Source organism: Raphanus sativus, chromosome 3, assembly GCF_000801105.2.
Source record: "Raphanus sativus cultivar WK10039 chromosome 3, ASM80110v3, whole genome shotgun sequence".
NCBI lineage: Eukaryota > Viridiplantae > Streptophyta > Magnoliopsida > Brassicales > Brassicaceae > Raphanus > Raphanus sativus.
This window is the reverse complement of record NC_079513.1, coordinates 27,494,625-27,519,473: the sequence shown is the minus strand read 5'-3', so window position 1 is coordinate 27,519,473 and position 24,849 is coordinate 27,494,625. Positions and strand designations below refer to the sequence as shown.

The 24,849-nt window shown below is 34.6% G+C and overlaps 5 protein-coding genes across 6 annotated transcripts; 1 reads left to right on the top strand and 4 right to left on the bottom strand.

The window, feature by feature from the left end:
• The first annotated feature begins 3,560 nt into the window (after window positions 1–3,560).
• On the top strand, window positions 3,561–6,296 carry LOC108844578 (jasmonate-induced oxygenase 2). Its single transcript, XM_018617859.2, has 3 exons — window positions 3,561–4,245; window positions 4,585–4,915; window positions 5,895–6,296. Exons 1-3 carry the CDS (start codon window positions 3,707–3,709, stop codon window positions 6,141–6,143), a joined length of 1,119 nt encoding a protein of 372 aa, XP_018473361.2. The 5' UTR covers window positions 3,561–3,706; the 3' UTR covers window positions 6,144–6,296.
• Window positions 6,297–11,065: 4,769 nt separating this feature from the next.
• On the bottom strand, window positions 11,066–12,909 carry LOC108835576 (uncharacterized). Of its 2 annotated transcripts, none has more exons than XM_018608811.2 (7): window positions 12,787–12,909; window positions 12,452–12,608; window positions 12,192–12,274; window positions 12,018–12,104; window positions 11,781–11,929; window positions 11,563–11,694; window positions 11,066–11,489 (listed from the first exon to the last, which is right to left on the bottom strand). In XM_018608811.2, the coding sequence occupies exons 2-7, from the start codon at window positions 12,591–12,593 to the stop codon at window positions 11,300–11,302; spliced, it is 783 nt and encodes a 260-aa protein (XP_018464313.2). In that variant the 5' UTR covers window positions 12,594–12,608; window positions 12,787–12,909; the 3' UTR covers window positions 11,066–11,299. The 2 variants fall into 2 exon arrangements, with proteins under 2 accessions (XP_018464313.2, XP_056861500.1); XM_057005520.1 differs by having other exon boundaries at window positions 11,781–11,926.
• Window positions 12,910–12,949: 40 nt separating this feature from the next.
• On the bottom strand, window positions 12,950–15,685 carry LOC108845671 (3beta,22alpha-dihydroxysteroid 3-dehydrogenase-like). Its single transcript, XM_018618839.2, has 8 exons — window positions 15,098–15,685; window positions 14,719–14,868; window positions 14,393–14,641; window positions 13,946–14,032; window positions 13,777–13,855; window positions 13,587–13,693; window positions 13,363–13,496; window positions 12,950–13,255 (listed from the first exon to the last, which is right to left on the bottom strand). Exons 1-8 carry the CDS (start codon window positions 15,623–15,625, stop codon window positions 13,147–13,149), a joined length of 1,443 nt encoding a protein of 480 aa, XP_018474341.2. The 5' UTR covers window positions 15,626–15,685; the 3' UTR covers window positions 12,950–13,146.
• Window positions 15,686–18,108: 2,423 nt separating this feature from the next.
• On the bottom strand, window positions 18,109–21,194 carry LOC108844131 (anthranilate synthase alpha subunit 1, chloroplastic). Its single transcript, XM_018617344.2, has 9 exons — window positions 20,917–21,194; window positions 20,427–20,611; window positions 20,158–20,353; window positions 19,810–19,961; window positions 19,617–19,732; window positions 19,278–19,524; window positions 19,142–19,198; window positions 18,817–19,050; window positions 18,109–18,738 (listed from the first exon to the last, which is right to left on the bottom strand). The coding sequence occupies exons 1-9, from the start codon at window positions 21,104–21,106 to the stop codon at window positions 18,328–18,330; spliced, it is 1,788 nt and encodes a 595-aa protein (XP_018472846.2). The 5' UTR covers window positions 21,107–21,194; the 3' UTR covers window positions 18,109–18,327.
• A 567-nt stretch (window positions 21,195–21,761) lies between these two features.
• LOC108847579 (probable zinc metalloprotease EGY2, chloroplastic) lies at window positions 21,762–24,615 on the bottom strand. The gene is made up of 12 exons (XM_018620855.2): window positions 24,280–24,615; window positions 24,126–24,189; window positions 23,905–24,042; window positions 23,667–23,717; window positions 23,474–23,584; window positions 23,327–23,401; window positions 23,146–23,251; window positions 22,963–23,056; window positions 22,717–22,870; window positions 22,415–22,622; window positions 22,155–22,315; window positions 21,762–22,077 (listed from the first exon to the last, which is right to left on the bottom strand). The coding sequence occupies exons 1-12, from the start codon at window positions 24,453–24,455 to the stop codon at window positions 21,823–21,825; spliced, it is 1,593 nt and encodes a 530-aa protein (XP_018476357.2). The 5' UTR covers window positions 24,456–24,615; the 3' UTR covers window positions 21,762–21,822.
• Window positions 24,616–24,849: the final 234 nt, after the last annotated feature.

Genomic DNA, 24,849 nt, shown 5'->3' with positions numbered 1-24,849 from the left:
ACAGGTTAATAAATTAAACCACGAAAGCTATAGATAGAGTTAACAGATAATCTTCTTTCAACAAACTGAACATCAAAGATAGACAAAAATGAACCCACATGTTTAAATGTGGAGGTCTACAAATGTGGCGGTTTCAATTATCACAATGGATGTTATAGCAAAATCTCGTGGCGAGTCTGGTCTGACAGAGCAGCCAGCGATTGAGTAATAGATTTTTCAACGTCATGGAAATTTTAAAATCAATTTTCACGACCGCCAAGGAGATATTTAACGGTTAAGCTCGTACCATTTTTTTGTTAAAGAAGCTAGTACTTAATCTGTTATCGAAATCCATTGCCAACGTAACTTCCTTTTCATCGTGATACATTTCATGATTCTTTTCTGTATTCAAACAGACTTTATAGAACAGTTCATTCACCTTTTCGATCCTAATGAATTATATCGCTTAATGATATTATTGACAGATAACATTTGACTTACATCAACAAAATATTAGTGTAATCAATTTTATAAAACAAATCTTTGAAACCTGTCTTTGAATATTATATTTGTGTAATCGGTCTATAGCTCTAATGATTGTTTGTATTCAAGCTCCAGCCAAGTTAAGTATATTTAAAGAAGTTACACACATGATAAAACTTGTTTAAGCTGTGAAAACTTTTATCTCAAAGGAAACTGAAATATTGGTTACAAAAAGTTGATTTGTTCTAATATTAATCACTTTTAACAAAACTGAAGAGCAATCACCGAAACCTAAAAACGATGTGGTTATGGATCGAATTTTAAATTTAGTATGGACTGGACCAAAAACTATGTATCAAAGATGATTTATTTTATTTACAAATGGATCGATAAGTTTTTTGTTTTGACTATATAAAATGTCACATGATCAAATTTCAATTATGCGGGTCTATTATTTGTTACTTAATTATATTAAAAATGAGAGTATATAAATTATTGATTATTTTTATAAGTTAAACATAAGTCATATGATTAAATTATATAGAATAAAAAATTTTATAGTGTGTACGGTATGAAATTTTTTTATTTTACAAAGTCTCACGCAATCGTTTTTGTTTCTAAATAAGTTAAAACAATGATTGTACATGAAATTTTTATTTGAGAAAGATTTTATATTTAACAATTATATTTTCCATAAAATATTTCAAAACATATAATGTGGCCCAAATTTTATTTTAGTTTTGTGATAAAGTCGTAAAATAATTAGTTAGAAAATTTCGATATCTAATATTACTTTTTAAAATTATTGCAGATTTTAATTTATTGTTATTATCGAAAAATTTTATGGACTATGAAATAAATTATATACAAACATAATCCATTTAAATGTATTATAGGCCCAAAAAACCGAAAAATAATAATGTCATTAATGAAATTTTTTTTGTTCATAAAATTAAAGATAATTTTGAAAAACTTAGGTATTTCATTAAGTGCAAAAAATTGAAATGATCCTCTTTTAATGGTATTGGTGTCATTAATGACATCATCATACATACAGATTAATAGTGCACGTGGTATTATATTAAGCAACATTTTAAGTTTTTTGTCACTAATATTAGTTTTCTAAGATAAATCTCTTAAGAATGTCACAACATACAGATTAAATAGTTTGTAATGTTTTTCCCTAAATAGTCCATAAATTCAAAATGTCTTAATTATTTATTAAATATATATAAATAAAATTTTGAAATAATAAAATAAAAAATATTTGCATATTTTTTGCCTGAATTCAAGACTGTTTTCATAAATGTGTAAACAGATTTCTTAAACGTTACTTGTATATGTATTTAAAATATTTTTCCTAAATATGTATGACATCTTCTTGAATTTGATTTATATGCATATTTAGGAGAATATTACTCAATATATAACATCCTTCAAAAATTTACAAAGATGCTTTTAAATATATATATATATATATATATGCATATAAATATTTTTATAAGATCTAGATATCAAATTTAAAAATGTCTTCCAAAACTTTTAGGAAGATGTTATACATATTTAAAAATATCTTACTGAATATACATATAATATAAGTTTAGAAAATATATATTCATGGAAATCTTCTTAAATATACATTTTCATCCTTAAATATACATTTAAGAACAATTTTAAATACTAATTTATGAAAAAAAATTAAAATCTTATGAAGATATTATACATATGTATCAATATCTTTCTTAATTTTAATTAGGAAGATATTATACATATTTAAGAATTTTTTCCTAAACTCAAAATTAGAAATATATCATATACAATAAGAAAAAGATATCATACACATGATTCTCTTGTGGCACCTTTCTTTTACCACCTAAATTTTTAGGAAGATGTTATACATATTTAAAAATATCTTACTGAATATACATATAATATAAATTTAATAAAAATATATTTCATGAAAATCTTCTTAAATATACATTTTTGTCATTCTTAAATTTACATTTAAATATGTATTTTAAAAATCCATTTATGAAAGTTTTTATAAATCTTATGAATATGTTATACATATGTATTAATATCTTTTTAATTTTTAGGAAGATATTATACTTACTCAAGAAAGTTTTTCTAAACTCAATTTTAGAAAGATATCATATACAATAAGAAAAAATATCGTACACATTCTAAAAGATTTTTAAAAAAATTTAAGAGCCAAGAAAAAATATTTACTTTTCTATGCTTCTCGAATCTTTTATCCATAGCGTTGACTATGTTTTGGAGAAGAAAAAAGAGAAGAAATAAATGTAGAAGGGTGGAAGCTCTGGATAATACCTAGAACCTATAGAAATTAAAAAAAAAACTAGTTAGGATTGTCATTGTAGACTAATGTATCTAGGATTACTTTCTAGATTCGTAGGTTGCATCTACAGTGGAAAAACATAAAGTATTTAAAGACTTATATAATAAAAATAATTGTTAGAAAAGGAAAACAATTCACATTAGAATTTGTAATCTAATATTTTGTATTAGTCACATCTGAAATTTAGATCCGATATAACGTAGGTCAATGACAAATAAGACAAACAACAAACAATTGTATTTTATCAAGAAAAAACAACAACAAATTATTGTACGAATTATAGATAATGAGATTTGTTTTATGGCTCTTAAATCATGATTGATGGCAGAACTGTTTAGATATATATTAATTATAAACTTTAGAAAACCTTTGTTTCTATCAATCATCCCCGTAATTCTCCATTTGATGTCAATCTCATTTCTTTATCACAAAGATAATTATTATTTCTATAAAATAACCATAATCTCATACACATTAATTCCCCATCTCCTATTGGGCAAACTGATTTAATTAATATATATATTAAGAGATTTAATATTTTTTTCTTTTGTGGTCTTTGGCCACATTTAGTCATCTAATAAAACAAAATCTATTACACAAAGATTGCCATAAACTCAAAAGTAATTCATAGTTTTACTTGTCGACACGTTATATTTTTGTCCTTGTGTCCCAAAATAATAATATATAATTTTCACACGTTTCATTAATAAAGAAAAAGAGAGATTGCTTTCATCTTCTAGAGCCGATTTCTGGATTCTCCTCCACCATAATTTACCGTTTCTATAAACTCCTTCCATCCATCAAATTATTTTTTATCACAAGTCCCCTTCTCTCTAATACGTCTCACATGAGCAAGAGCAATATCAATACATAAAAACAAAGAAAATGAACAAGAACAAGAAGGAAGTGAATATCGAGACAAAGAAAGGGTCCACGATGGATGAGTGGCCTGAGCCAATCGTCCGTGTCCAGGCCTTAGCCGAGAGCAACCTCTCCTCTCTCCCCGACCGCTACATCAAACCAGCATCTCAACGTCCCACCACAGTAGAGGAGGCCTCTGCGGCGACCAACATCCCAATCATTGACCTTGAAGGACTCTTCTCGGAAGACGGGTCGCCAGATGAGGCCATCTTGGCTCAGATATCAGAGGCTTGCCGTGAGTGGGGATTCTTCCAAGTGTTGAACCATGGTGTGAGGCCAGAGCTGATGGACGCGGCTAGGGAGAATTGGAGAGAGTTTTTTCACTTGCCGGTTAATGAGAAGGAGACTTACAAAAACTCACCAAAAACCTATGAGGGCTATGGAAGCAGACTAGGAGTTGAGAAAGGAGCCATTCTTGACTGGAGTGATTATTACTTTCTCCATCTTCTTCCTCCTCATTTGAAAGACTTCAACAAGTGGCCTTCTTTTCCTCCCACCATTAGGTCCATCCTCTCTTCTTTAATATTTTTCTTATATTATGAATTTTCATCATTTTTGTAATTTTTACTTTTACTTCTTTGGAGTCTAGGAAGAAGACCCATTTTACCAAAAAGTTAGTTGTTTTTCCTTTGCGGTTAAAATGTAGGGAACAAACGGTACGAACTTGGGAAATAGTATTTGTAGTTTATTGGGGAGTGTGAAGAGAATCTCTTTATTTACCATAGAATTTTGTGATATGTCCCGTCGGAATCACAAAAAAAAAAACATAAACAAAAGCAAAAAGTACAATTTTGGAACTTGATTCATAGATTTTTTTAATATTTTTCTATTTTTGTAAATAGAGAAGTGATCGATGAGTATGGCAAGCAAGTAGTGAACCTATGCGGGAGAATTATGAAGGTATTATCATTAAACTTAGGATTAAAGGAGGATAAGTTTCAAGATGCGTTTGGTGGTGAAAACATTGGGGCGTGTTTGAGGGTTAATTATTATCCAAAATGCCCTAGACCGGAGCTGGCTCTCGGTCTCTCCTCCCACTCTGATCCTGGCGGTATGACTATTCTCTTACCAGACGATCAGGTCTTCGGTCTTCAAGTCCGTAAAAATGACATGTGGATCACCGTCAAGCCTCATCCTCATGCGTTCATCGTTAATATTGGTGATCAAATTCAGGTAAACTATTTATTTTTATTTTTAGAATTTATATCAATATGTCGTGAATATAATTAGATGTTTCAATTATAAAATAACTGAAAATAAAATATTTAGATAATTTCAATATCTATTTTTCCATTCACCTACTATATATTCAAAGTTATCCATAACCAAAACATTATAAACAGTTATAACTAAGTTTTTTCATTAACATGATTCTTTATTAATCAAAAATAACAATAAATTTTAATTAAATAAATACCATTTTTATACAATATAAAAAGAAAAGTAGAAAACAAAGTGCAATGAGTTAATAGTACATAGCATACACTATTAGTCTATTACTAAATAAAATGTTTATAGCCTTTATTATATCCCCAGATTTTTTTTTTTAAAAACAAATAATTCTCCTTGTTTTTTTATTAAAAAAATCTAGGCTATTAATAAAAGGACAAATGCCGAATTAGTTATTTGATAACGAACGAAGAGTATCTACGCTATAGTTCCACGTTTTAGACATGTTTAAAATGCAAGTATGATAAACAGTTAGCACTTGGTGCCAAAATACCTTTTTGAATATTAAAAAAAAAAATATCATTGTAATTAGTATGTCGATTCCAACAACAGAAATTACGTCCTTTTAGATCTATGTCAACCTGTTTCTGTATAAAACGACAGTTTCACAAATAAAGCAATCCTCAATTATAATTGTTTTGAAAAGATTGGATCGATGGCCGTCCCTGTTTTTTTTTTTCGAAACCGTGGCTGTCCCTGTTTTGATACGAAACAAACAGTACAGCCATAATCCTACATTGCGCACATGTGTTGTTTGGCCTTTGCCCATGTTGCCATTCAATGTATAACTAAACCAGCCAGTTTTCAAAAGATTTTTTTAATCGTATATTCTAAACCGGCCACTTTTAATCTTATATTCTAATTAAATTGGTATGAATATTAGAACCATAACTTATATATGTGTGCTATGATAAAAATGCAGATACTAAGCAACTCAGTGTACAAGAGTGTGGAGCATAGAGTGATAGTGAACTCGGAGAAAGAGAGAGTTTCGCTTGCTTTCTTCTACAATCCTAAAAGCGATATACCAATCCAACCATTACAAGAACTTGTAACCACTCATAATCCTCCTTTATATCCTCCCATGACCTTTGATCAATATAGACTCTTTATCCGAACTCAAGGTCCACAAGGCAAATCTCATGTTGAATCTCTTGTTTCTCCTCGTTAGTTTTTTTCTCTTCCTATAAAGAATATTTAATGTTTTGGTTTGTTTCATGAAATTTACATCTGACTTGTATGTGTACAATCTTTCAGGATCTGATTTACCTTCAAGTAAATAAATACTGAATGAGATATATTGTTATACAATAATATTTTCTTATACTATGTGTCGAATATTAGTATCTAATATTTCAGTGACAAAAAAAAGTATCTAATATTTTACAGGCACGTGTTCTTAAGGAACATAGTTTAACAAAACGAACATCTATCATTATCATTCGCACCTTGTTTAATTTATTTTAACTAGCTGATGGTTCGCACTTTGTACAGACTAATATATATATATATATACCTAACAATTTTTAATTGTAATTTTTAATTTTATAAAAAGTTAAATTATTAAATTAGATACAATTTTTAAATTAATATTATAAATTATAAAAATTCAATATTCATCAATGTATTAAGATTACTTTTTGGATCAAAATCTTTTTATAGTAAATCAAATGATAAAAATTAGATTTGAAATTATTATTTTTTACATATACTCTATATTTTAGATTATAAAAATATTGAGACAAAAACAAAAAATAATGAATCATAAAATATTATCTTTGTATTCTCTTAAATTATATTTATACTATGTTTATTATTTGTCAAAAAATTAGTGTTCTTTAATGTTTTAATCCTAGTTTTCCAAGCTTCTATGTATTTATAATATTTTAACTTAATGTTAATTTTGTAGTTTGTATAATATTTACATTTGGTTTTATATATATTATTTTGATAACTTTTGTGATCTTATGGATGAATTCATTATTAGCATAAATTTATTTGTGAGTTTGATGTTTGTCATGTACAAATACACATTAATTTAGTTTAGGTTAAAAATATGATTGTTTAATTTTAAATATATATAAAATAATTAACATAAGCATATAATTTTATTTTTGCACATATTTTCAATGATGATTTACGGTTAACCTTAACTTTGTTACTATAATAATTATTTGAATCATATTTTCAATGATGATTAACCTTTAATCTTAACTTTAATAAGATAAACGTAAGTATGATATTAGCGGCAGGTTTGTTAATATCTATTTATTAAGTAAGTATCCTATATAAATATCATGATAAGTATATAAAATAAAATATTTTTAAAATAATACTATATATATATTGGTTGAATAAGTTAACGTTAGTTGATTATCTTAAATATTATGATAGATTTATATATATTAAAATAAAATTTTGAATAATAATATCAATTAAATTATGACTTATCCTAAAATTATGGAGAAGATGATAATATTTATTGATTAATTAAGTGTCCTAAATATCATGATAAATATATAAAATAAAATATTTGTTAAATAATAGTATATATATATTGGTTGAGTAAATTAATGTTTATCAGTTATCTTAAATGTTATGATAGATTTATATATTAAAATAAAATTTTGAATAATAATATTAATTAAATTAATAACATATCCTAAAATCATGTAGGAAATGATAAGTAAATAAATTCACTTCTCAAACAGTATAGATATGTCGCCATGTTTGAAAAACCTTACTGATAGTGACTGAAGTACAACAATTAGCGTATAAAGAGAATATAAATGTATAACTGAAATAAATTAAAATTAAATTAAATAAATGTATAATTGCTGAATTCTAAAAGTCACATTATAATCTTTATATAGTGCTTAATCAAGTAGTTTCACAAAACTATTGAGAGTAAAACTATGCACACAAACATCAACAATATATTATATATACAATCTATTAATAGAAGACTGAAGCCGATATATTAATACATAAATGAAATAAGTGAAATGAGCTTGATATCATTTGCAGTTTGTCAATGATGATTAATCATACATAATATTTCTATATTAATTAGTTATTATCCAATTAAAAAGTCTTGAGAGATTCGATATTACTGCAATTGTAAATTGAGGAGTGGTTAATAAGAGAAGATTGTGTGGATAATAATCTAACAACAAAAAGCACGTCTACTCTGTTGTAACTTGTGAGCCTCTCATTCCCGTATTGATTACCTTTTTCCTGTCGATTAATCATTAGATTCAGTCTGTCAAACAATTGACTATAAATAGGACTTTACATATATCTATATATAAATAATAATATCGTAGTAAATGAGAATTATAAGCATGTGCGTGTTATTCAAGTGGGTGCCTGGGTAGGCACTAGGCACCATAAAGTGTCCAGCTGGTCTAGAGAACACATATAATCTTATTTAGAAAAAAAAAGTAAAAAACTATATAATATATATATTATGAAAAATGCAAGTTGCATTTCAATGCACACTATAACCACTTGACTACTAAAGTTGCATTTAAAATTAACATGAGATTATGAAGATCAGATCCTTGCATAAGATTTTTTTTTTATAGCCTTAACATGATTACACATTGTAACGCTAAAAGTAGAGTCAGTACATTTACAACAAACCCAAGGCAATGAAGGCAGAATCATTAATCAGCTGATGGGACTCACTCACTGTCTACCTTTCTTAGCAGGGGCGGATCCAAGATTATTTGTAGATGGGGACATTTCTTATGTATTATGCTAATTACTATAGAAAAAAAAAGAGATGGGGCACGTGACCCCATACCCTTGGCTTTGCGTCCGCCACTGTTTCTTAGTGCAGCAAGAAGACATTTGTACTGCTTGATGCCCTCTGCTTTGGCTGGTGTTAGATTCACACACTTTCCATGGTACCAACGTTCACACACATCACGTTCCAGAACTCGTAGCTTCTGTATTCACCTCCACAGCTTCCACATAGTCTGTCTACACGCTCGTCTTCTTCGTAGCTCTCTTCCATCAACTTAGGCGTGCTCTTCGTCTCTCCTAGTCTCCTTCAACTGATCTCTTAAAAAGAAGAAAATTTATAAACCGTTTTCTTTGAAGCTTAGCCGTTGGGATCGTAAAAGAGAAGAGAGTTCATTTTTGCACCTTCGCACCGTTATTGTATTTGCTTCCAAGATCCATGTTTGGCTTATCTTTGATGGGATCCCTACCGGTCAGTACTCAGTACTTCAAAGAGAGCTGGAAGATGGTTGATCAGAAGGAATAGGCGTTTCCTGCTCATTGAATGGAGCATAGAAATATAAGACAGACACGAGCATTGTTGAATGTTCTAAAACAATGTGGGTCAGGACATGGAGAGATGTAAGAAGAACAATAATAGCTTTTTCTTTTTTATTAGGCCTATTCTACATGGGCCTGACCCATCTTAGTCTGAAACTTGTCTTTCAAGATACCCTGTAGGGGGGTTATCGATCCTCATGTGCATTCCTCATGATACCCTCGCGCTGATCGGTATCATTGCAGCGTAACATAAAGCTTATTTAACACTACTGAATTAAAAAAAAAAAGACAGAAAGAATTTTTTTTTACTTCACAATGTACATTGATTTTGTGAAACAATGGTTACAACTCTATGGTTGAGGATTCAGGCATATATATCTCGCTTGAAATCTTTCGATATGAGTTTCTTGAAAAAGATAGTATACATAAAACCATGTGACGTAAAATCTGGAGCTCTCTCCCTCTATCTATCTAGTTTTCTAGATTTGCTTGCTGGATCCTTGATTGGAGTAACTGTCCTGGATAGTATTCCTTCACTTTTTCAGCAAGAGTTGGGATATCATTGATCCTCTCGAATAGACTCTCCCTGCTCCAACGAATATATATAAGTTCATGGACACAACATCAGCAGCGTTAAAAGAAACTTGAAACACACGGAAAACTATAACTAGATATTCAAGTGAGTTTTTCAGGATATTAAACGTGTATTAATTAATTATACTTCAAGTAAAAGCAAGAAACCATATATAGTTTACCTGTCATCACGACTAAGACCAGCACTGAAGAAGAAAGCAAGAGAGAGCAACCAAGAATCAGAGTGGTCAGCGACTGACGTCAGCCAATCAATAGCCCGCGTACCATCTCTTCGGAAGCTGACTCCAACAAATGGCTCAGGAAGATTAGGAGGAAGCACCATGCACGGTTCTTGCACGTCCCATGTCCCATCCGGGTATCCGTATAAACACATTTTCTTCTTACCTACAGAAAATGCAAGGCAGAAGTTCAACAAACACAAGATACAAGTTTAACCTAACAGAGAGGAACTAATGAATGTATAGAAGTTTATGTTACCCGGATTGCATAGAAAGTATAAAGTTCCAACATCTGGTAAACACAGGCAAGAACAAGAAAGATTAAAGAAATAAAAGAAAGAAAAAGATTACGTAAAAAGGCATAAAATCTTAGGGTTTAGGAGAAGAACTAATGAAGTTTCGTTTGTTTATACCTGTACCGAAAGCTCGAAGCAAACCGACGCGACGTAATCTATAGTTTATGAAGATATGTTCGACGGTTCTAGGGACGTAGTCATCGTTATCGGTGGGGAAGAAGATAGTACACGAGGGTGCATGTCGTCGTCGTCGTAGTTTTCTGCCGAAGAAGAAGAGTAAACTTCGCGACGAAACATCTTGTCGTTTTGATGTGGGAAAGAGAAGAAAACGGTTTTGAGTACGTTTTATTCAAACGGTGTTTGAGATTGGTGCCCCAATGCGTACGGAGAGAGATCGTTTGTGTTATTAAGTAGGAGAGTGTTTACAGCACAAGTTATGCCTTGCGTTAGACTCAATGTCTTTTTATTGGGCCATTTCTACGTGTAGTCATCAGGGTCGGCCCATATTTTCTATTTAGTTGGAATCACAAGGGAGTGAGGCCCACACCAAACTGGTTCTCTTGCACTACACCTTTAGGTTCAGAACCTGTTGCTCTATGTGCAGCTTGAACATCTTTGCATAGCCTTTCCTTCTTCAAAGTTGAGCACTTGCAACGAACAACCAACTTGTAAGAACTAAGAGGCCACGTATTCACGTGGACATGTAATGACAGTTTTATCTGGATTAACGGACTTTTGGTCCTAAGACCAGTTTCAAGTTTCTTTAACATTTCTCCTTTTTGTCCTAAAGTCCTTTTAACGTTTCGAAAGATGTCTGACAACAACTCATATACAAAAAAAAGATCTCTAAACTCCAATCACAGTCATAGACCAAGTCATTAAGAAGCCTAATGATAAGGATTCAATCTACGGATGTAGATGTGGGCTCTCACTCAGGGCTTGATGTGTTCTCGAATGAAGTCTTGGATCTGGACAGTTTCTCCATTGAGTCCAGATGCTTCAGCGACAGTGACTTTGTTACTGCAATGCGAGAAGGAGAAGACTTCTCCTTCGATCCCAATGGTGAAGTCATTGGCTATGTCAGCTGAAGATACTGCACTCCTCGAAGCCCTTAGTTTCTCACTGACAGCAAAGAAAAAAAAGCTCATTAAGAAATGATTTGACTGGTTTGTTAAGAAAATTGAAAAATCTTTACATTTCTTTCTCCATCTGCTTCCTAATGAACTCCTTGGTGTGTGCGGTGAGTTTATCTGTCTTGTTACAGCAAAGGAGGACTGGTATCTTCTTCTTGACAACGTTGGCGTTGGTCAGAATGTCGTATAAGTACCTATCAAACCATAGCAATGCCGCATGTGTTTAAGATCCTCTGTGTGTGTGTAAGTGTGAGAGAGAATAAAAAGAGTTTAAAGTTACTCTGAAGCTGCACGACAGTTAGGGAGGAACTCCAAGGCGTCTACAACGAACACAATAGCAGCTGCTTGGGGCAAGAACTCTTCAAGCTTGGGTCGAAGCCGAGAGTGCCCAGGAACATCAACAAGATGAACAGGCTTGACTTTTCCCTTCTGTCACGCAGAGAATACATACATGGTACATGCATCAAAATCAACAGCATGTGTAGTTTAGACCAGGGCAAAGATAAGAATCTTTTACCTTAGCGTTTTCAGAGTGAAGAACGAAAGTGCCTTCATTAGGTTCCATTGATGTTACAGTGCCCTGATGCGATGATCCATCACGGAGCTACCAAACAAACAATTATCATTGTTATAACTGCCAAAACAATCACCTAGTCATCTCATACGGAACGTGAAGCCAAAACACACTCACTTGATAGAAGAGCACAGTCTTTCCACTTCCACTCAGCCCAGAAAGCAGCACAGTGTTGGATTTGGTACGCCTTGCCAAGCGAACTGCATAAGTCAGCAACAACGACAAGTTAAACAACAAAGGAATAAACGTTATTTACCTAACGATCAAAAGAGAAATATTGCATGAGACCCTAAGAAAATAAAATAACAACTCTAATCGTAATACACAAACAAACTATTGAAGAATAATGTGGTGTGAATGACTATGCAGCTACATACTTGATAAGAGGAGCAAAATGGTAGTGAACAAGAGAACACCAACGGCGGCATAGAGCTGAGTCGGTGGTATCTTCTGAAGATACTCAATCCCTTGCTTCGACCACTGCTCCGCCATAATCTTCACATCTTCCAAATTCTCCATTTTCCTTGTCTCAGCCTAAATCAAGAGATAATGTCAAATAATATTAGCTAATGCAAACACTACATTTGATTCTCAGCCTTCAATCGGATCTCGTAAATACAAATATAGATTCCCAATCAAATTTCAACAGATGAGAACTGAGAAAAAGTTCACAGAGAAATGAAACGGTTAGCTGGAAAGGACAGAAACGCACCGACGGTGACGATGATCACTGTGGGGAATGGATGACGACGAGACCACGGTGGAGAGGAAGCGAAGAAACCACGGTGATGATGAGTTAGGGTCCAGATTTTTTTTTATTGACTTATATTTTGAAGAATTTAAATGGGCTGGAAAAAGCCCAGCCCGTTTAGTTATGATGGCGTGTCTATAAAATAAATTGAGAACTTTCGCGCGCGACGTCGTTTTCAACTGTAATTATATGCAAGTGTAAAGAGTAAAGCAGAAGAGATTAATGCAAACGTAATGGTACTTTTATTGTTCAGCTATGGATCCATAATGAACATAAAGAAGGAAAGTTGAATAGAATCTTCTGGTCTCTTCTTCTTTTTCATTAAGTAGCTGATAAGCAACCATCACGTCGCTTCACGATGATCGGATACCGTTTCTGTGTTCTTGTAGTTGGAAAGAATACCATCTTGTCTTGCTCTTCATGAACCCAACTGCTCATAAAATTACCATAACAAACAAAAAAATCATTCTTCTTAGCCTTCCAATTAGAAAAAATATAGGGCTAGTGTCTTGTATGTCAAGGTATATATTTATTTACCTGAAGCCAGTCACTAGGTGGTGAAGGAATACAGAGATTGCAACCCTAGCCAGCTCGTACCCGGGACATATCCTTGGTCCTCCACCAAACGGTGTGAACACTTTCGAAGTGCTTGTTGTTGTTACCAAGTTGCTCTGTTCATCAAAATCAAGAATTCAAAGATAATTAAGCTCTACATCAAGATCAATAAATGCCAATGGCTTACAAAAGTTAAAAATCTAAACCTGCCATCGCCAAGGGTTGAAAGTGCGTGCGTCTTCGAAGTTGGTTAGGTCTAAATGTACCCCTCTAAACGATAAGAACACCTTCCACCCTTTCGGAATCTTATAACCTGTTTTTTTTTCATGTAAGAGCTTTTCACATTTTGAATCTTCTAGCCGCTCATTTTCATTCAAAAGTTGGTATATAGTTTACCATTGATCTCAACATCCGTCTTTGCCCGCCTGAAAACGCCACCGATGACGTTAGCTACTCTCAGCGTCTCGTTAACCACCTGGATCAAAATAAAATTTGTAATAGATTAGTGAGAAAGGGTCACAAGACAAGAGCTAGTAAATTGAAGCTTTCAAGTAAGAACACTCACACACTGTGTGAATGGCATAGACTTGTAATCACTCCATTCAAGACTCTCCGAATCACTCTTCATTGCCCTAATCTTTTCATGCTCTTCCTGTTTATTTCAGCCAAGGGAATTACAACTCAGACAATAAATAAGAGAAGAAAAATGTTTAAAAAAAATATTATAATTATGTTATCCAACACGCTTCTTTGGATTATATTAAGCAATGACGCACTTAGTGACTACTAAACCATCCTTACAGACAAAACTAACGACATCAACAAGAGAACAACTAATAACAAAAACAAAATACGATATATTTAAAAAACAATTTACTTTTCAGTAAAATTAACCCTTTTGTCTATTTAAACATACATGCGCAGCTTGACCTAAAATATTGATTTGCATGTAGTAACACGAACACACATGACACATGCATATACGATTATTAGTACTAAACATAGAAAATACCTTGAGTTGAGCAAGAGCTAGAGGAGTTTCAGTAAGAAACTTAACGGCGAGAGTCATGATCGTAGGAGTTGTTTCGTAAGCGTCGACGAGTATAGCCACAAAAAAATCAACAATCTCTTCATTGGAAAAGCTATCATCGGCCGCGATTAACGCCGCTAGCATATCTGTTTTTCTCACCGCTCCTTCCTTCTCCTCCTCCCTCCTCTTCATAATCACCGCCGTCAACGCCTCCGCCACCTTCCTCCGCGCCTAAAAAAATAATACAAATATATATCTAGGATAAAGTAAGAGGAGGAAGAGTAATTAAACTAATTAGTTAAATATACTCTGATTGCTTTGCGGTAGGTGGTTGAGAAGAGAGGGTGAGAAAGAGAGAAGAACCCTTCGATAACAAGATGATACTCTTTCCTTAAATTCTCACTCCACTCCCCTGGATCAAAGCTCGTTAGCTGCTTCACTGCAACGTCAAACGTCATCTGCATAATCATAGTACATCATATATTATCCATTCATATTAGCCAAAAAAAAAATCAATATATCATTTACATCATAAAATGCCCGGTTCTCAGTGCAAACGAATGAAACATTAGCTTTTATTTCTAAATTTTAAAAATTTATTATAAAAACACTGCATGGTTTCTATATTTCCGAAATTATTTTTTAAGATTTAACTTAAAAATATTTATTGCTCCCTAAATTTATTACCTTTTTGGATTCTTCCATGAGGAGAACACGAGAGGACCAGGAACCGAGATTAAACCGGACTAACCGGTCAACATCAACCATGAGATGGTCTTTCATGACCGAAGCATTAGCGAAGCTCATGGTGAAAGAGTGCATACGTTTATGCAAAGAACCTTCCATACGAATCAAAGAGTGTTTCCCCATAAGATTACTTATAGAAGCTGGATAAGAGCACTCGAAGAGCTTCCCTTCGTTCTGGAGAACGAACCGGTTCGTTTCCGCATCAGCGGAGAAAACCGTCGGTTCACCGAATAGATGCGTCGTGAAAACCGAACCGTACCGGGACACTCTCTCGTCGATGAAAGGCTCAGGATTCTCTGTCTTGTAAGCTTTTATCAACTGCAAAGTCTCGCCTATGAGAGGAAGCCCAAGACTTCCTGGAGGAAGTCCCATCAGACGGTAACGGGTGCGGCGAAAGAGGAGGAGGAAAGCCACGGCGACGGAGGAGATGAGGAGGACTAAGGCGGTGAAGGAGAAAGACAAGGCCATGATGATGATAGTAGAGACTAGATAGGATATAGAGAGGGAGTTTTTATGGAAGATGAGAGAGTGGAGACACACGGGGGTTGGTTTATGCATGAAATGGGACCTTTTTATCATTATTGTACTCTTTTGCATTCTTCATTTTTTCTCTAAAATTAGATACCATTTAATATTCCATTAATATATGATCTGTTGAATAAGAAATAATTATTCTTTTTTTTTGTCAACTAAATAATTATTCTTTTTAGAATTTCTTTTTCCTTTATAGCATTCTTATATTTTCTTTTTGGTGTTTATCTGTGAACATTTTTTTAAAAAATGTAGAAATAATTTTTTTCGTGGAAAATAAAATAAAATATATCTAATTTTAGCTCTTCTGCATATATATATTAACTTAAATGCAAATATAATTAATAACTTTTATGCATGTAAGGCACTTACTACAAGTAGATATAGTTTTCAGATTTTGTCTTTTTTTTTTATTCAACAACCTTCAGATTTTGTCTAAAATATCACATATTACTAGCTTTTCTGCATATATTAGCTCTTATTCAAATATAATAATAAATTTATGATGTTTTAGCTATGTAATGTAATGTATATACAGATATCTTTATATGTAATTGTGTTGGTAAAACCATTTACTAACAAAGAAATAATTCGTGTATTTCTAATATCTACCAAACATATAAGACAAATCAGAGATATGGAGGAAATAATATAACCAATGGTTCTTCTTCAATTATTGAGGGTGGAAAAAAGGTGTATAATACAATTAGTGCTCAATCAGTTTATAATACCATATTTGGCCAAAGCAAACACATGTTTATTAGATCCATAAACCTACAAACTTGGAAATTTGCTTCAATTTTGGACTAAACATAACTTAAAGATAGAAATTGTCACGCAAGTACTATATTTAAAAATTGAAATTTGTTTCAATCTTGCAATAACTACACAATTTTTAGAGACTGAAGTTTAGGTATGTATTCATGGCGAAAAGATCAATTCATAATGACATGATTGATAATCGCAGAGTAACTATAGGAAACAGAAAGATTGCAAAATTCAATAGAAAACACACTTAATTACATTATTGACGTTAGTAAAAATTCATAATCTGTTTGTCATGATATTTGAATTGCATGCGTGGCTTAGTCATAATAATGAGAACTACTATACAAACATTAGAGTAGAACTATATTACGTGGAATAAATGCATATATAAGCTGATGATTTTTTCAATTCCATTGTTGAAACACGATAATAAACATGTTCAAGCATGAAGCAACACCAAATTCAACAGCCTTTATACTAAGAACAAACCACGACTATAAAAAGTGATGGTTATTTTGTAACATTGAACCTGTTCTACTATATGAATTATTAACCACACATTATATTCTATACTTAAATGAACATAAAAAGTAATGTCTATGAAGCATCAATTTACAAAAGTTGGTCAACGAAAAGAAAAAAAAAAGAAAAAGAAGAAAAAAAAAGCTGGTCAACGGAACATCACTTGTTTTACTATTCTTTTTTTTTTTGAAGAACAGGCTAATTGTTTTACTATTCTTGCTCGAAAAAAATCTTTAAACGTAATATATTGGTGAGAGTAACCATTGAAGTATGAAGCTATAAAAGTTAGCCAGATGTCAACTCCAGTATTTGATTATATTAAGTTTATATCGGAGCAATACTAACCTTTTGCTATAACTCTCATGCTCTATCATTTATTCTACGCAGGTACTTCGAACATGAATAAAGAAGCAATTGGTGATATAACTTTTTTTGGTAAAAGGTTAAGCTTACCATTTTCTGAAAAGAGGTTACAGTGTTGTTGTTGAACAACTTATTACAAAAGGAGACAAGAGACGAAAAGAAAAGGAAACAGAGAACATGAACATAAAAGAAAAGAAAACAGGAAACAGAGGAACAGAAGACAGAAAGACAGAGTAAGAAACACAGTAAGAAACAGAGACGAGAGAAACTAAGGCGGACGGAGACAGCGGATGGAGAAGAACAGATGGTGCGGTGAGACTAATCCTTCAGCAATTGGTGATATAACTTACGCCAACTACATTTGTTGGCATAACGAAGCAATCAAGATATAAAATACAATGAAGTTTATAATAGAAGTACCAATGGCATAATTCGTAACCAATCTAGGCTTTTAAAAATAGTTCTAATAGATATCTGAAAATGCTATTCGAAAAGATGATATATACGCAAAATGACATACATGTAAATAATTTACTAATTTAAAGTTAGTCTTATCAATTGCTTTTTTTATAAATAATAAGGGGGAAGTGGAAAATCTGGCTCCAATTATTACATTTTTTAACTTATTACATTTTGGTTTAGATGATATTTTAGAACCCAAACATGGAAACAAATGTGTACCAAATCAAAATAGAGTAAATCACTTCAATCCTTGTTTATACATCTGGTTAGTTTGTTTTAGCATTAGTTGTAAGTTAAGAATCATGAGTTCGAAATATAGCTTACATTTCTATAACTTATTACATTACGGGCTTGTCACAATCTGTGTAGTTTATTATGAAAAATCTACAATTGTTTTCGTGTTTTCTTCTAAATGCAAATCCAACAAAATCAAGAGAAAAAAAAAGGAAAAAAAGAAAGAAAGCTTGTTCTGCCTGAAACTGTTATACACTTGATTGGAAGCTCAAAACAGCCGTGTTACAAACTCATTTTTTAACAAATGCGGATTCAGCCAAGTCAATGGCTCGAGCAAGACCAGCGGCTTTGTTCTGGCACTCGCGGTGCTCGTCTTCCGGGTCACTGTCAGCTACCACACCTGCTCCAGCTTGAAGATAAGCCACCCATTCACGGCGTTTGTTAGCATCTTTGTAAGAGTACATCGTGTTGTACTGACTTGCTGTCGGGAAAACAATTGTCCTAAGTGACAAAGCAATGTCCATGTCGCCGGTGAACGAGACTCCACCAAAACCGCCACTGTATGGTCCACGCCGTGTAGGCTCCAGCTCGTCGATTAGCTCCATGGCTTTCACCTTCGGTGCGCCACTAACTGTGCCCACTGGTAGAGCCGCACGTAGCGTGTCCCAGCAAGATAAATCATCTTGTAACTCTCCTGTCACCTGCACACAGAACTCAAAAAGATGAGATACTCAAAATCTTTATATGGTCCAAAGAGGTGTGATATGATTAACACTCACCGTTGAGCTTATATGCATAACATGGGAGTAACGTTCGATGTTCATAAGTTTCTCCACTTTCACCGAACCGTATTTCGCAACTTTCCCGACGTCGTTGCGACCGAGATCGACCAACATGATGTGCTCAGCACATTGCTTTTCATTCTCTAACAGCTCCTTCTCTAATCTCTTATCTTCAACCTCTGTTTTCCCTCTCCTGCTGGTTCCTGCTAATGGCCGATTCACTATCTTGTTCTGCTTCAACGGTGATGAGTAAAAGTTAAGCTTCATCCGAATAGCATGATATCTCCTAGGACTAATGCCACTTGAGATAGAGATGTTTTACCTGTTTTACTTTGGTTAGAATTTCTGGACTTGATGCTACCAAAATACATCCTCTGGCCTGAAGTTTAAAAGCATCAAATGTTATCCACCGCAAGGACAAATACATAGTTGTACAAGAAAATTCTCCCGTTACTAACCTGCAAATAACCCATATACGGACTTGGATTCACAACTCTTAGAGCTCTGTAAACCTCAAAGGGGTCTGCGAATGTTCTCCTTTCGAAACGCTGACTCAACACAATCTGGAATATGTCTCCTGCGAGTATATGTTCTTTAGCATTGACCACAGCCTCCTTGTACTCTTCGCGTGTCACGTTTGAGTTTTCCAAAGCTGGTCCAAACTGCTTTGTCTGAAGATTCACGTTACCTGCAGCCAGCTTTGGCCTGTTGAGATTCACAGAGAACCAGAAAAAACAACGTTCAGGATAGGAACAAAAAAAAGTCCACAAAGGAAATCAAGACAGAGAGATACTTACGGTGCAATATCGTGTAGCTTGGATACCAAATTCTCCAAATGCTGCAGTCCATTACTGTATGCCGTCTCATAGGGAATGGTCGCATCTAGTCTAATCCAGTGGATAACATATGCTTTCTGTATAATAGGGAACCAACCTCTAAGACTCCACAAGTAATCTCATACAACATGGATAGTAGTAACAAAAGTATTACCTTCTCGACGTGATCAAATACAACTACATCGTCATAAAGACCAAGATGCATGTCTGGCAAGTTCCTATCATCCTCAGGGGCCTTTGAAAATGGAAGTTTCCTCTTTTCGACGTAGCGAACTGTGTCGTACGAGAAAAACCCAACCCAACCACCTATAATGATGACAAAGAAATCTTATTAAGAAATACCACTCTAGGAAAAAAAAACAAAGCATGGAGAGTAAACTAAAGTCCTTAGTTCTTCTATCAAATAACGTTATGATGGATTTTTAGGAGATTGAATGCTGCGAGAAACTGTACGTATGCTAGCAAGTGAATAGTTAAAAAACAATAAAGATGGATTCCTTACCACAAAAGGCATCAGGAAGGTCCTGAACTAGTTGAGGATCAGGGTTCCATGACTCAGAGATTTTCCTCGGGATCTCCATAGGATCTTCAACGTGTTCCTCAGTCAAGCTTCCACTTTTGTGATCCATCACAATTACTTTATCCTCCTTTGCCACGATCTCCATCGCAGGCTGAGCCCCAACAACGCTATAACGACCCTATTTAAGATCAATAAAAAAAAAATTAGGAACTAAAGAATATGAACTAATAAAAAGAAAGATGGTTTCTTACGACGCTGGACATCTGAGAGCCAGGCTCAACGGACTCGAAAAGAAAGCTAGGAGCTTCACGGTCATCTTCTTTGACGAGACAACGGTAAGCCAGAACAGGAGTGAGCTGATCAGAGAATATGCAGCGGTAGATTGGTACAAGGTTTGTGCTCTTGGAAGCATCTGCGAGCTTCTTCGTATCACTTACTGCAAAAGTAACAACAAAACGAAAACATCAGTAAAGATTCAAATATTTGGGTTCAATGACAAAACCGAACTAACCGATAACCAAATTATCAGAACCGAATAAACCTAAACCGCATGCCTAGTTCCGATTGAGCATATCTAATCAAAAATCAGATTCCGATTCAAAATATTTCGGTTCAATGCTAAACCCGAACTAACCGAAAACCAAATTAACCGAACCGAATAAACCTAAACCGCATGCCAAATCAAGCCTATCAGAAATACAGATTCGAAGAAAATTAACAAAACGAAGAGCGTTGATTCACCTATAGAAGCTTCCGGCGATACAGAGACGCATTTGATCGAACGGAAAGAAGGCGCGTGAGACGAGCTTCTACCGGGACATCCAGAAACTGTCACAGAAGATGAGAGTCCGCGAGAAACCGCAGCGGGGACGAGACGGCGAGAGAAGCTCAGAGGTTTCGCCGTCGCCACATTCATCGAGGAGGAAGACATCGTAACGGATGAGAAAAAAGCGGTTTGGACACGGGCTCCGGCGGCCGGAATGTTGAAAGAAGAGTCAGAGAAGAGTGGCGAATGTAATAAAGAGGATGTCTTATTTATAAAGCATGACCATGTGACTAATTGCTAAATTTACTATTATACCCCTCACCTGTATTTTCTTTACACCAAGTCACGTGCATACACAGATACACTCTCTCTTGGTAAAGGGTAGTACTGTACAAATAAGTGGATGACTGGAGAGGCTTTAGCCCTTCTGGGTCCACTGGACCTGTTATCTTATTTGTGTCAATTAAATAAATATTAATATGATTAATGTATAAAACATCTTTGATTGTGATACAAATATCAATGTTGTTGAGTTTGAGTCAATTTTATAATATTATCAATGTAGAAACTTTGACATTTTCTTGAATTAACAACAGTGTTTAAAACTGGAAGGTTGCTTTAGCTGCTACCAACCAAAATCAAATACATCCACATGAAAACCATGTTTTTTGTTCATTTCTATTATCTACCTTGTCCTTCTATTATTATTCCTAATCACATTGGTTGCTCTAGTATCCATAAATAATGTTGGTCCATTTTCTTGTTTCTTATTTTCAACCATTCAAAGTCTCTTTCAAATATAAATGTGATGCAACTTAGAGACCAAAACTAAAAGTTGTAGCTATTGCTCTTGTTTGTTTGTATAATGATGAGTCCCATTTTCACAAGCCAATCATCATGGGGTCTTGACCGGTGAAAGCAAACGGATAAGGCAAACACACAAGCAAGGAGAGGAAGAGAACCAGGATTCCTAGATACAAATACTTCTCATCAGGCTCAGTGATTTCCTCAGCCAGCGGGGCTATCGGTCCACGCTGCAGGAAGAATATCAGCACCACCCAGTAGAATGCCACGTCGCTGAACAGCGCAGATATACCCAGAAGCGCTAAAGAGACACTCGTGAGCCGTGTTGCGGCCTGAATAAACCATTAGAAACCAAGAGTTTAAGGATTTTTTTCTTTGGAGGAATGTTCAAGTTTGGGTTTGAAGTTACCTTTCTACCCCAAATGGAGAAAGCAATTTTACCACCGTCAAGCTCTCCTGCAGGGATGCTGTTAATGCCATTGATGAGAAGTCCAGCCCATGCCCATATCACAAGTGGGTTCAAAGATATTGATGTTCCTTCCTTGAGTACATCACCGAGTAATAGCTTTGCTATAGAAAAGGATAAAAGCAAAAAAATGCTTAAACATATTAACACTCCAAACTCAGCCTTTAATATTCATCATATTAAACTAAAAGGTAAAGGCTTACCAATACCACCAACGAGGAAGGACTCATGAAACACTGATGAGTCAACAACAACGCCAATGCCGTCACTCGGAGGCACGATTAGCCCTGCAAGAAACAGAACAAACCCCAGAGCAAAGCCAGCCAAAGGTCCTGCAGCTGCGACCTTCAGAAGATCTTCTCGTTTTGGTACGATGTTTTTGATTCTCGTTATAGCACCGAAAGAACCTATCTGCCAATCTAAAACATGTTCATCAAATGTCTAACAAAACCAAAAAAAATTCTAGATGAAAGGAGGTTCCCCTTTTGCTTTTAAAGAGCTTCACCTGCCAACTTGGAACAAAGAACGGAACACCGAGCTTTATCCCTAGGTTGTTTGCAACTAAAACGTGTCCCAGTTCATGTACTCCAAGAATAAGAGCGGTGACGAGAGCTCCCGGTAAGCCATCTTTCAACAGCTCAAGGTTGTCAAATGCTGACCTGCAGTCAGATTCATGGATAGGGGAAGGAAAGGTTTATTCAGTTAAGCATAACATGTTCTGGAGAAAACATGGTTGTGAGATGTTTCTTACAGTAAGTCGGCTTGCAAGGCAGGCACATTACGGAGAAACAATGTGAACAATGCCACCAATCCAAAAGAACCAGCAGCAAACCATTCAGGAACAGCTGCATTTGTATTTAGTAGTATACTCAGCTAAAAGTTCAGTAATTTGAGAGAGGTCCTTGTAAAATAAGGAACCGTATAGTAAGATAACCTGTTGTCTCGGGTTCCAAGGACCTTCGAGGAACAACAACAGCCACAGGTTTATCATCCTCTGGATTGGTGAGGAGGAAAAGCTTGTACTGGTCACCAAATTTATTCTGCAGATTGATGGAACAACATTTTACTATTAACCTTTGCCAAAACATGAGCTCTCAAGAAGCAGAGATGCTTACCTCCAATCTTGTCTTTATCTTCTCGTAGCTTTTAGCAGGCTGGCCTCTTAGATTCCCTTTGAACAACACCCCACCCTACAACCATTGGAGAGAGAATTATCGCAACCTATCCTGTGTGATAGTGATGAGTTTCTCAGTGGCTCTCACCTCATATGGTTCTTGGCTTGTAACAAAGAAGGTGTCAAACCCAAAAACTTGGTCCTTGAGGATATCAATTGTTTCTTTGGGGAGTCTCATGGATTCATCCAATTGTAACGGCTGTTCACAAACAACTTTTTTTTAATGAAAGATAAGCATTAAGTTGTTGCTTTTGTAATTAACATTGTTGATTAATACTTACATTCACACCAGGAAGAGGAGAACCGATGCTAACTTCTAACTTATCTCCGTCCTAATTCAAAAATACAGCAAACACACAATACATTCAGAAACAATATCAAGAAACTATATTGTTCAAGAAATAAGCCAAATAGAGCAATTTAGATTCAATTCCTCTGAAGCTACTAACTGGTAAACAACACTTCTTAGTTATACAATTGAGTTTCAGTTAATATACCATTTGAGGTATAAGAAGATACCTGAGAGCTGAATTGAACTTTGTTTTCCTCATTACTGCCAACGGCTTCATCCACAGCAGTTGCCTCTGAAACCAACTCAGTAGGAGTCTGTGAAGGAGGCTCATCTGCTAAAGCCTCTTTGTCTTCTTCACCACTTTCCTGCAAAGATGTTCCACAATTACCACAGCATGGATCATAAACAGAATCCATAAAAGAAGCAGCATGGATGCTAAAGCAAATACCTCATCGTTATTTCCATCTGGTTCCGTTTGTGCATCCGTCGCTCTACAGAAAGTCTCTCTCTTTCTGCAAAACTCCAGAGTACAAAGCGACCAGATAAACAGAGAAGTAACAGAAACAAATTGTAAAAAAAGAAAAAAAATCGAAAAATGAAACCTTTGAACTCGGAACAGCTTCAGCTCCTTCTTCCTTCGAGTGATACCTCTCTGCTGCACAAAATCTAAACACGAAGTAGTAGCTACCAATGGACGAAACTGAAGACTAGTGCAACGTGAGCTGCTGCATTGCGACAAGACGCCGAAATTGCCGCGAAAACTAGCCGCGAGATTCATTTCCTAACCAACAAAACTCCAGAAAAGCCTAGACCTTTATGCTCTCCGATCAAAACCCTTGTGTCATTAAATATCTTAGGACGTAAAAAAGATTTGTATTTTTCTGTTGTTGTCTTCCAACACTAGGACTAGGATCGTGGCTCTTATCGCTGGAGAACAGAGGATCTTTCATTTATCCACTGGAGGAGCTCTTCCCGAGAATAACGCTTTGTAGTTTTTCACAGATTTTACACCGACATGTCGTGCCCTTCTTTATATCTGAAACGACACCGCGTGCTTTTTGACAAATAGAGGACGCCATGCCGTTTTCTTAACTTTGACCAGCATAAATTCCCTTACTTAATATCGGAAACATCCTACGTGGTTTAGTAATTTAACCGACACGATGTTCTCA